The 13,204-nt window shown below is 36.8% G+C and overlaps 1 protein-coding gene and 2 long non-coding RNA genes across 4 annotated transcripts in view; 2 read left to right on the top strand and 1 right to left on the bottom strand.

Moving 5' to 3' along the window:
- The window catches only part of LOC139964594 (uncharacterized), a 60,301-nt gene that overhangs the window by 12,649 nt on the left and 34,448 nt on the right, over positions 1-13,204 (bottom strand). The gene's annotated exons all lie outside the window — the stretch shown is intronic.
- Positions 592-13,204, top strand: part of LOC139964589 (uncharacterized) — a 49,994-nt gene continuing 37,381 nt past the window's right edge. Inside the window, exon 1 of the mRNA XM_071966303.1 lies at positions 592-1,836. Within this exon, the coding sequence (XP_071822404.1) occupies positions 1,707-1,836 (130 nt within the window). The 5' untranslated portion in view covers positions 592-1,706. The remainder of the gene's footprint in view (positions 1,837-13,204) is intronic.
- On the top strand, positions 6,426-11,905 carry LOC139964767 (uncharacterized). Of its 2 annotated transcripts, none has more exons than XR_011792084.1 (4): positions 6,426-6,723; positions 9,043-9,220; positions 10,139-10,224; positions 10,924-11,905. It is a non-coding gene; the product is annotated as an uncharacterized lncRNA (long non-coding RNA). The 2 variants fall into 2 exon arrangements; XR_011792083.1 differs by having other exon boundaries at positions 6,430-6,723; positions 9,043-9,211.

Genomic DNA, 13,204 nt, shown 5'->3' with positions numbered 1-13,204 from the left:
GTTGGTATATGTACATAGCAAGAGCGGAAATGTTTCTTTTCGTGTATATTCTAATTAATCCGTGCATATATTGGATTTAATCCCCATATGTATTTTATTTAATACGTGTATATATTCGAATTAATACATGTATATATTCGAATTAATACGTGTATATATTCGAATTAATACGTGTATATATTCGAATTAATACGTGTATATATTCGAATGAATACGCGGATATATTTAAGCCATATGATTGGCTAATAATATATACGCGTATATTATCCAATTAATACGCGTATTAATTCCAATTAATACGCGGATATATTATGCAGTGTTTGTCCCACATGGCTTGCCATACACATGGCTTGCCATACACGTCCAGTTACCGGAAAGTTTCTTGGGATCCAGTGCCATATACACACCTGCCTTGAGTTACATTTTGATGTCTATATCTGCTACATGAATTGACGTTAATGGTCACCTAGCATGTATTTAACAATAAATTTGGCAAACCGAAATTGATGGGAAACAGATTAGATGTTTCCTTGGCGAACAAGGTATTCAAGCAATCTCTTCTCAATAAAGGAAACAGTCAATGTGTCTGACAGACGAGATGAAACACAGATGCGACTTTTAAATTCGAGTCCATCTTTCTTTTTTCCCCCTCTAACCCCTTTCTGTTAAAAAGAAGCAACAATTTTTGTAAAAAAAATATATAAAAAAATGCATCAAAATGAATTGATCAAAATTCTGCGTGCGGTTGAATAAGTTTTAAGTATTTTAACATGAACATGAAACGGATTACGGCAATGAACGCGCCTTCAGTCGTATAGCAGTAGGAATACACGAACGGAAATTAAACACGAAACCATAATAAGCACTACATGTCATGCATTTACTGGGGAAGTGAATTCTAACCAAATTCATATATATATATATATATATATATATATAAATATATTGATATATATATATTTTTTTTGAGTGTATTAAAAATTCTCTATCACTTTAATATTTGAACAGCGATATGTTAATTGAATAATAAAAAGGACAGTTTATTTGGATTTGAACGTACCAATGAGCATGTGTTTACTTACTGTGTTTTTGTGTTTTCAATCAAGATGTCAAGGTGACATGCTGATACTTGGAGATGGTACAAATTTCGAGCAACCTTGACCTCAGTCAAGAATTGAATTGTGGATATGACACTCGGAAAATTGAGCACGAGCTTTAGTCGTTGATTCATCTCAATTTTGTGTGGAAAGAGTAAAGGATTTTCATAATGAGAACTATAATTTCATAGTTCAAACAGGTGTTACTACTCGGAAAAGTGTGTGTGTACTTATTCCACGAAAGGAGGGAATTATTTAATCCTAATTTTAGGACAAAAATAATCAAAAGGAATTTTGATTTTTCTTTTCAGTTCGAGCAGTTCGACCGATAACAGGAAATATGTGTGTTATTTAATCTCGAATGAAGGAAAGACCGATTTCATCCGAATTTAAACGATAAGGAATCATAATTCGTTTACTTGATTTAATTTTTTATTTTCCACAATTTGTTGGATAAAAAAGAAGTCTTCTGTGTTTCTTGCTTTTTCTTTTGGAAAGATGGTTCGTGATGGGTTAGGAGTGTCAAAAGCATGTGAGATTAATCCATCAGTGACACCGTGTTGATGAGACCTGAGTACAATTCACAAAGTTGAAAAAAAACTTTAAAACATGTCGTTTGCAGCTCACAAACCTTTAGCCTATTTGGCTGGATTTATATTCCTATTTTGTCTTTCTCAAGTTCACTCTGCCACACCGCAAGATATCAATGAATTTCCTTTACCGTCCTATGTCGATCCAAGTAAGTAATATACAAAATGAATTACATAACGTAATTAATTTGATGTGTAGCTTATATACAGTTAGAATATTAATCATGGAAATATGAACATTATCAAACCGGTCGCGGCGAAGACAATTAAGTGAGGAAAACCGTATAAATTCAGGACACTTTATTTGTCAGACCTGACGAGGGGGTGGGGTGGGGTGGGGAGGGGAAGAGGGGGATACATCCCCGGGCCCGGGTAAATTATGGGATGGAGAATAATGTACTCTGAAACTAAAACAAGGGTCCCGGTAAGATAAAAGTAACAGAGGCCCGACCTTGCTTCCGAAGCCTCTGTAATTTTGCTGTAATAAAAATAACCAAGAATAAAGTTATCAATGACTGGGTCACAGAAGAAGTTAGAGATTGTAATTATGGTTATTATTATTATTTTATTTTTGTTAACATTAAAGGGTATACTAGGTTAGCGTAAAGGCTCTGAAATATTTTTAAAAAAAACACGACGAGTAGAATAACAAATATAATATAATAAAATATAATATATAATACAAACGTAAACAATATATAGACGACAATGTAAAGAAAACCCATGCAAGAAATACATGCAAAGTTGACAATGGCATTAAATACAACATGGTATAATTAATGCAATAAAACTATAGCGCATAATAAATTAGTTAAAGTCTTGGATAAAACGTTTATAAAGGTATTTTCAGGAGTTGGCATTTTATGCTATGAACGTACTTATGTCCTACGGTTGCCAATAGCATGCATGGCAGCACAATCGCATGTGGAGGTTTCATATGAGTGACCATTATTTGAAAATATATATGCTATATCTGTATCTGAAACGAAACGAAACTATTAAAAATCGATAAAACATAATATATATAAAGTGGTTACACGTTATACCCATATCTACAACAGAAGCTTGCTCTGTTTTCTCACATGAATCATGTACGTGACGTCATTGTTAATCGCACTACGCTATGGTTGCTATGAATATCAAATGGTTGCCAAGGGCAATGTCGATAACCCCCACATGAGAGTATAATATCAATGTAATTTCAAAAAAAAAAATTAAAATTAAAGGCCTCCAAATTTTTTGAAAACGCTAGCTGAAGATACATTTGCACTTAAAACTTACACAATAGTTGACGAAATATATTGTTTTTTTTAACGGAAAACACAAGCAGTTTTGGTGAACGTAGTTGTCAACTTCTTTCCCAAAATAACACCCGAAATTAAAAAAAAAGGTATTTTGGATCCTGATTATGAGATATTTCGGACATGACATCCCTATTTTAAAGTTGGGTATATGCCGCTTGGAAACCTCGGGAAGTGCCGTTTCCGGCCATCTAGAGGGTTTGTTAATCCCAAAATTTTCTTGTACGCTTCGCGCCAACCTATGGTGGCGCTACGCTTAGATAGTCAACAAGGTCATATCCCCCCCCCCCCCCCCACTCGGAAGTACGGATCGCCGCCCATGCATATGGCACCATTTTGCATTTCAGCCCTTCTTCGAAAGCAAAAATTGTCCACCCCTCCCCTTAGAACCATCCCCCAGGACGGCGATCATTCATGCCTGACGCCCCCCCTATTGGAAAATCCTGGATACGCCCCTGCTTGATACATTATGTATGGTATCACAGTACATTGTACAATGAAGCCTCCCATGTAACGATGAAGAGAATTCAATATTTCTTACCATACTGAATACCCGTAAAAGTTATGCTGGGTAGCAGCTTTGTGTGGTATACTTTACATGCAAAGAGAAAAAAGTTGTTTTCTGCAGATGGCGCTATGTTATAAACGGGTACCAAGAAAGGTGTAACCAGGGAGTTGTTATGGAAACTCCCTGGTGTAGGCCTAACTACCTGATGTAAATGTTATTTGTAAGCTTAGGTTGGTTATAGCCAGGAGTAATAAGAAACGACTATTGATGAAAGGCTTCAGGGAGTCAAGAACAGTAGAAATTCGAAACTAACATATTATTTGCCACCCCTGAAAGTGATATTTTGGTCACATCCCTACATTTTGTCACTGTTGAAAAACCGATATATATATATATGTTCCATTACAGTACACATAGGCTGTTACGATTCCAGGACCGTCCAAAACACGGACGCATGGTGTACATTTTTATATAGAATTGTGTATATAAGTTTGGGAGCTGCCACTTGGTACAGACTGGCATATGCTAACCACAACATGAAAGGTGCTTAGTACCAGGCAGACAATGTTTCTTGGTGATGAGCAATCATAACATCATAGCTAGACATTTGTTTCTCATAAAATTTCCCTCAGATCAAAATGTTGTGACGGATTTGTTTAGTTTGGAAGAGAAGCCGTAAAGGGAAATGCCATCAAATAGTGTGATTTTTGTTAGGTGCCATGAGCTATGCAGCAATGTGTAATCACTGTGACGGAATGAAGTTCAAATTAGGTCAAATTTAATACACTCGATTACTTAGAAACTTTACGAACCAGATTGAATTGACATGGTGATTTGGGCTTTTTTGTGTGTCTACTAGTCGTAAAGTGACAACGAAGAGATACTAGTACTTCATGCTCTGTGGTATTTTATGCTTCACGACTTTGTATCGTCTCCTTGGTGTAGACATGGAAGTCACATGGATGGATGGATGGATGGATGGATGAGTGGGTGGGTGGGTGGATGGATGAATGGATGAATGAATGAATGGATGGATGGATGGATGAATGAATGAATGAATGGATGGATGGATGAGTGGTTGGATGGATGGATGGATGGATGGATGGATGGATGGATGAATGAATGAATGAATGAATGAATGAATGGATGGATGGACGGATGGATGGATGGATGGATGGAGGGGTGGGTAGTTGGATGGATGGATGGATAGATAACATATTTAGATATGCTACAGAATGCCAACACACTATATACATACATGGAAGCGAGGAGCGTGGTGGCGTGTATGTTCAAATTATGAATTTTCTATATATATACAATTCATATATATACATATATATATATATATTTATGAATATATATATAGGTATATATATATATATATATACCTATATATATATATATATATATATGTGTGTGTGTGTGTATGTGTTTGTGTTTGTGTACAAAATGCATAATGTGTACATACATGCTTCCATGCTCCTTCATAGCTATGTTCAAAACTTCATCAAAAAGATTAGTTTCCTTCCTATACGTGGCCTTGTTGAAATCATATCAACTCTTTAGTTGAAATATTTTGCAGTAGGATTTTTTCTCAATATGCTTTAGACAAACAGGTGGTTATTGTAACTCATGTCACTGTTGCCCCTATACAACATCCGATAGACAATTCACATTAAACATCTGGTCCATCAATTTATTCTTTTCCTTATAATGACCTCCTTCTCCTTCCTGGCTTTAAGAAGAAAAATCATGAATCGTAACTTAATGTTTTCACTGTCTCTTTAGGTTGAAACTAATTCGTGTCACTCATAACAATGAAATTTTAATAATCAAACATAATCGAAATACCCTTAATTAAATCTTACTATAACATATTCACAACTCCTATAATTACGGTGTTATCGACCTATAGATCAATAGAGAATATATAGTGTTGGATGTATAAAGATTTATTATTTCCTTTCATTTTCTATCAAAACTTTCAAGTTGATACCTAATTTCATCAGCCTAGCTCAGGGGCGTCAATCCGATTTGAAAAATGGGTGACGGGGGGGGGGGGGGGGACGTAATCGATTCGAGTATTCCGGTCGTAAGTACTATCTAAGCGGAGCGCCACCATCAGTTGGCGCGCAGCCAAGGCTGGATAGCAGCCATCTTTTTGCGTGATGTTGGCAGAAGATTACAAATTCGTCACTCAGGAAATCTGAAATAAAGGTCATGCGACCTCAATTTTTGGTGGATTATTTCTTTTATTAGTGATTCCAATTGACATGAACATTAGAACCCAGTGCAAGTTGACAAATGATGGACATACAATCAGCGTCCATAGCCTAGTGGTTGGGGTGTCCGCATATAAAGCGGGAGGCCCGGTTCGAATCCCGGTGGAGGCTGGAAGTTTTTTCACTGTTCTAGATTGTTCTAGATGTTGAAAGTATCTCTTTCGAGTTCCGGCTTTAGGAATCACAAATGATTCGAGTTGGTTAGAATCAAGTTTCATCTCTAGAGTAAGGCAAATATGTCACCAAAACAGAACTAGTATTGCTCGATACAGGTGACAAACGCCTACAGTGGAATTACGACCTTCCTTACACTGTAAATTTTAATTAGTCATATACACATGCCAAAATGGTCAAATGACTAATTTTGCATTAGTCAGAATTTTTGACTAATTTCATCGGTCATATGACTAATTAAAATGGCTAAAGACCAATGAAAGTTAGTCATTGTCCAAAATAGTGACGAAGCATAATTAGTCAATTGGGAATCACGAAATTTGATTTCAAAGCTTTATTTGTTATATTTGGTCTTCAAGGTTTTTTGTTATTTACTTACAAACAACTTCCGCGCCACAATATGGATGAATATTAAAAAAAAAATCTAAAATCACCAATAATTAAAAACCCAAGGAATAATGGATATGCTATATAACAATTTTCGGTTAAGTGTAAACTCTTAGACGTCATAAGAAAAATTTCCACAAATTTTTTGGGGAAATTGATAATTACTTATAGCAAAAACTTAATGAGGTTAAGGCGATATTCCAGCACCGGTACTAAAACGTCTTCGTCATTTGACTAATTTAGAATTCACAAATGACGTCAGATATACGTAGCCGCGCGTGCGCACTCTGCAGGCGCCAGGCCTCTAGCTCTCGATGATTCCGACGCCATATTTGATACTGCAGTAAGAAATTCTGGAGCCGAGAAAATGTCTGCAATCGCAAGGTGGGTGTATCTTATAACTTTACTAAATTGTGATTTAATTGCAAGTTATTCTTTATTTAGTATTTTTAGAATAGATAGTTAAATTGATGACAAGTAAATTACCAGTTTTAGTTCTGCTTAGCAACAACGAACGTTCGTCGTTCTAGCCTAACGTTATGCCATATGCATGATATGTGCAGGATACCTCATACTCATAGGCCTAACGTGATGTGCACACAAATTTATCTTTGTTTATTTTTAAATGTTAACCTGAGTAGGGCTTAGCTTATTTACTGTTCAAATCGATGAAATTGTCAGCCTGAAAGTAACGGTGAACAGCGTTATAACTACGGTGGTCGGCACTGGGCGGGCCCGACCAGCACGGAGGATTTCCGCCCACCACTCCGGATGAAAAACACTGCTTCCGACCGGCACTAATTTCACATAAAAAAAACTGCTTAAAACGTAACTATTTGTGAATAAAAGTGTTACTTGCATTAATATTTCCGTCCTTAATCGTGTTTTATTTGCAATTGTACAAGAATCATGTTTTGCGAGGTCTATTTTCCTGAATGTTTGAGATTTAAAAATCTAAAAAAACTGAAACCAAATCACAATCTAACTTCTTGTACACGTGCACATTAGCGTGAACCAGAGCCTAACATACAGGAAGGCTATAATCCTACCTATGGAGAACAGGACCTAAACTCCCTAGCTAGGTGGAAAAAAATCGGTTTGCTGTAGGGCAATTTTCGCACTTCAGCGGATCTGTACTTTTTTTTAGCCAGCTAAATGGTAAACATCCCTTTTCATATCATGTATTGATCACTGGATTGGGGGTTTACAGCATTTGGTCAAGTTTTCTCGAAAGGGTGTATTACAATAACGTTTCTGGAAAAGTTTGTCCCGTACACGTGTCATGATCATACCGGGGCTGAGCTATACAGCAGCTTGAAGGTCCTCTGCTTCATGCACTGCAATACGATGTGGTGAATTGAACTGAAACTGTTTCGCAAATAAGCTTGCATAAAATTTTCACCGAATAGTCACTTATATCTCTAACCCTATGGCAGCCTAACAGCACACTAAGTCAATGGGGGAAATCAAGTCTAACCATATGTTTATTCGCTGAACCTGTGACGCAGTAGGCTGGCACTAAAATTATCCATGGTTTAGAGGGCTGTACTACTATTATGCAGATATTAACGTTACGGTCAATGGTCTTTGTAATTAGCATATATGTGTGGCGTAGCTTAATTGTTTTGTTTGACTTTTGGTATGTCAACATTGGTTTTCTGTAGTTCTTGGGGGCATATTTTTAATGCAAATGGCTAATTCCCATTTTCAATTGTAGTTGCTTACCACTCGTTGAACAAGGCTAACAATGTACAAGGCGCAGGTAAAGGCTATACTTATGTGCTGTTTTTATCAGACTTTCGAGTAGCCCATTGTCACAATCATTGATAAGTGACTAAGAAATTCTATTTATGAGGTTTGATAACGAGGAAGATTTGCAAAGAATTATACATAGTATTGACTCTCGGACATTTGGTAGTGGCGGATTTTAGTGTATAAGGCAATTGTATTAATGTTTTGAGGGAGATAAAATTGGACTATATTTCATTAAAAAATGCCAGATTTCTACAGTTTCGAGTGAAATTCAATTAACCAATGCGAATTGTATCCATCGATATTTGGATTAGTCTCATTCTGTTGGTGTATGTAAGAAACAAAAAGTGAATTCATCAATCCCATTAACACATTTGAAAATCAAGGGCACTACGGTCAATGGCAGGTTGTTCCTACTAGGCAGAAACCGTACTGAGCCCTATATTTGTTATCCAAAATTTAAATTCTTTTAAAGTATTATAGTTTTTTGGGTCAACTATGCTCTTTATACTTTTTTTGGCAATTGCACTTTTTATGCCAATTAAGGTCTCTAGTGATGTCAAGAGTGAAGAATTCCTAAACACTTCCTGATAAATTTGAATTTGTTAGTGATTTTTCAGAATGCTGTTGGGTGTGATCATGTTGAGTGCCAAATCATGCCACAGTAATGACTGTTTCTGCCTTCATGATATTGTGGGGAAATGTCAATGATGTAATGGCTTCGAATAAGGAGAAATTACATGACTGAACAGCATTGGCAATTCGGCACTCAGCCTGTGACACCCCTTGAAATTTTAGCTGCTCCTGCACTAACACCCACTAGAAGTAACCTTTATATTCAACTTGATTTTTTCCCTCACAACCAATAATGTAAATATCAGTGAATGGTGTGCAAGTAGGTTTATTTGTCAAACCCTGAAATTGATATTTCTGTATATTTATTTCCAACAGGTATGCAAAGAAGAGGGCATCCGTGATTTGTTTATAGCTCCATGGTTGTAGGAAGGTCTTATGAAGTATGGCAAATCTGTACTACTTAAGGTGTGCCAGTCGATGAAGAGAAAGGGTGAGGTCTTTTCCTGGGCAGTTGATGAGATGCAAGGGCAATGAGATGAGCAGAGTAAGAAGGGTACATTCCATTATTTGATTATTTATTAATATTCAGTGAGGAAGTGTTGAATGACTTATCTCTTTGATTTAATAGAGCCCAAGTCGGGAATGGCTTAAAGATTCAGGTAACATGGAATTAGAGGAGGGACTTAACCTTAGATGTAATGTTGCACAGTACACCAGTATTTGAAAAAAATATTGGTAATTACCAGTTCAAGCAAGGTACGATACCACAAAAATGAAAGGACCGAAGTACCATCAGTGGCAATACTTATGAAATAGTGTAACTGGTGATAGCATGTATTACACATACCCTATATCACATAGTTCTGAAGACAAAGTAAAGTATGTTGCTTATTTATCTTTTTTTGGGAACCCAAGTATTTCTGTGAAAACACTGTATTATCGGGTGCCATTTTTGTCAGTACAACTAGTACTTGTTTTCAACAGTACCATGCAATTTCACTCAGATGGGTTCATCAGCACGAAAGCAAGCATCAAATAGTGGATCCTAAATAATTGAAGCAGACATTTTGCCTGTCATGTTTATGACACACATGTTTATGATTGCTTGTGTGGTGCTTCCCGGGTCAGTACTAAAAAGGAATCCTGATCAATGAAGGGAGACTATTTTGCTGTCATGTTGTACAGGTTATATCAGCAGAGCTCTGACAAGGTTTATAATAGTTACATTGTTATGAATTGCAATAAAGTCCTGGTGAGAAGAAGCCATGTTATGAATTTGTATGAAGTCCACGAAGCGGCTATCCTGAGGTTTGTCCGATTTAACAAGAACACAAGGTGCTGCAGAACAATAAAGACGAAGCGTTATTCAGAAACATTAAAATTTCAATGTATAAGAGAAGTAACCGACTTAATATGGGTATCATTGTCATTGTACACATCTAATTATAATTCTTATTTATTTTGTCAACAGATGCCACTGCTGTTGCTGCTGTGCTTGGTATTCCATTGCTGTTGAAGGAGAAAATAAAAAGCTTCCTGATATTTGCTGATGAAAGTGTAAGGACATATTTTACCCTTCAAGTCCCATGGGATCTTGTCATAATTGATTTGCAAGTGCACTTTTCAAAAAATTAAAACTAGACTTTACCATTTCGCTACGTTACAGGACTGTTTGGTGTCATTCAAAAGAGCTAATCTTTTTTTCAGAAATAAAATGACACTTTTTTATGGTGGGGGGGGGGGAATATTGAATACTGCCCTCCACCACACAAGGGCAGTCCAGACAAAGGGGAAAAAGTTCCCCTTTACAGTGTTGGATATATATATATTTCACTTGGGAACAACGGCAGTTTTTTGACAAAATATGAAATTTAGACAAAATTGGCATAAAATCCAACAAAGTTTGCTTGAATTTCTGATGTAACCTCAAAAGCCAAAAAAGGGTCAAGTACCAAAAAAAAATCGAAATTTTGTAAAACAAGTCTCTAGGATCAAGGGCATGTAGTGTGGGGGAAACTTCTGCCAGCCATGTTAAGTCCGCCATTCAGTGGGGTGGGGTGCTGGGAAACTGTATGAGGTTCTTGTTGTATTCGCCATTGTGTGCCCTTTTTCAACACAAAGTGCCCCAATTTAAAAAAGTGATGTAGAAAGCCAAATTATTTCAGGTTCAAGTAGGGTGACTAAAAGCCACATTGATACCAATAATCACCTGTACCATACCATGTAAAATATTATGGTGTATTTTCTTGCTTATAGAATGAAGACCCCCAAGCCTCTACATCAGGGGAAATGGTGCCACTTATGGAGAATCAACCTGCTTTACAATATTTGTTGATGGGGAAGAAGTTGGATCTTGCAGTCTGCTGATTTCGGATTTGTCTTCATACATTGCATCGTTTTACGTTTTCGACTTAGCTTACCCCACTATTTGAAAGAAGACCGTGGTATTCATTCAGAAAATCATCTTAAGCATTAATGACAATTTTAAGTTAGACCTTTCCATTTTAAGTGTTTTGGAGAGGGTTAATCAAAACCTCTAGGTGTAAAGGCAAGAATAGACCTCTGACCGTTGTCGTTTGTCTGCTGTTAAAATGAAATTATCATACTTTTAAACTAGTTGATACTTAAAATGTAATTCATAATAAGATTTAAATATTTAGCCCTCTGCATCAAGGGAAATGGTCCCACTTGTGCAGAATAAACCCACTTTACAATATTTGATGGGGAAGAAGTTGGCTCTAGCAGTTGGTTGATTTCAGCTCTGTCAGCATACATAGCATACATAGCATCATACTATGTTTTCAACTTGGCTTATCCCACTGTTTGTAAGAAGACCATGGTCTTCATCCAGAAAATCATCCAGTATTTTCTGGTCAACTTCACATTTGTTGTGTAGCAGTACATTTTAAAGCAAGGATTTGAGTCATGACATGACATATGTTTTTAATAGAACTTTGACTTTTCAGTTCTTATTAAAATGTATTTGTCCATTATGTATGAGTGGACATACTGCTGTATAATTTTTATATCAATATATTGTATTTCCAATCCTCTGACACAATTTGGTGATTGGGACAGCCATTTGGGACCAACTTGTTTATAATATTTGCATCCCTTGAAACAGTTCTCTGAAAATATTGGCTTAATCTGACAAAGTTTTTTTTAATGATTGAACCATGGGAGAAATATCACCCCATTCTAGCTGTAACACTCCTATTGAGGGTTTTCATGTATGCTTTTCAAGATATGTTATAGCAATAAATGGGTCTGGTAAAATAAAGCCATGATTTCTGTATTTTTTATTCAAACATACCTTTTCAACCTTGCAATAGGATTTCCTCCATTTACCCCACAAGATTGCCCAATTTGTTTTGTTTTTTTCTGGGAGGGGGGGGGTCGGATTGTACTAGCAACAGCCAGCAGGAACCCTGAGTGAAACTTACAGATTTTATGCACACGAAGATCTCTACACAAACTGGAGGCCCAAAACATCTGCTAAAGTGAAATCAAAATCGTGATGGATGGCGCATTAGTCTGATGACTAATGAATAACAGGTCAAGTGCTGTGCAGGACTAATTTTGGAAGTCACCAGACTAAATGAATGGTCATATGACTATGATATATTAGTCACTTGACTAGTTTAGCTAATTAGTCATACGACTAATCTTTGCTGGTTAGTCATTTGACTAATTTTAATTAGGCGTACGAAGCACTGTGCAGGACTAATTTTAATTAGTCAATTTGACTAACTTAGATTAACAGTGTACCGGTTTAGAACCTCTGGACATATATACAATCAGCGTCTATAGCCTAGTGGTTAGGGTGTCCGCATATAAAGCGCGAGGCCCGGGCTCGAATCCCGGTGGAGGCTGGAAGTGTTTTCACTGTTCTAGATTTTCCTACTCATTACGTTTTCAATTATATATATTTCTTTTGCCTTTGTCGTTTACCTCCATTCATTAACAAAAAGTACGTTCAAAGTATCTCTTTCGAGATCCAGCTTTAGGAATCACAAATGACTTCGAGTTGGTTAGCATCATGTTTGATCTCTAGAGTAAGGCAAATATGTCACCCAAAACAGAACCTCTGGACATACAATCAGCGTCCATAGCCTAGTGGTTAGGGTGTCCGCATATAAAGCGGGAGGCCCGGGTTTTTTTCACTATTCTTGATTTTCCAACTCACTACGATTTAATACGTACATAGCCAGGTTGGTTGCAGGGTACACCGTGCACCCTATCTGCACTCTTCATAATCCCCTTGTATTCAGTAGCCTTATTTATGAACATGAGAATAATGATCAATAATCTTTTCTTCATTCCACTTTTCTGAGACCCACCCGCCCCCCCAAAAAATCCCTTCTATTATTTCTCGCACCTCATATTTCATCGCGGGACCCGCGGCTGTAGAACCCTAATATATACTTCCTCCGTCCAGGCTGCGTGATTTTTTTTCCTAGGACGAATAAGGGCATCGGCCAATCAAATCCCTGGATTCCAAACATGTGACGCTTTTTCGAAAAACATGTTCTGAATC

Source organism: Apostichopus japonicus, chromosome 23 (genome assembly GCF_037975245.1).
Source record: "Apostichopus japonicus isolate 1M-3 chromosome 23, ASM3797524v1, whole genome shotgun sequence".
In the NCBI taxonomy this organism is placed as follows: Eukaryota; Metazoa; Echinodermata; class Holothuroidea; order Aspidochirotida; family Stichopodidae; genus Apostichopus; species Apostichopus japonicus.
The sequence above is the reverse complement of the archived record's forward strand: the minus strand, read 5'-3'. Positions and strand labels throughout refer to the sequence as shown.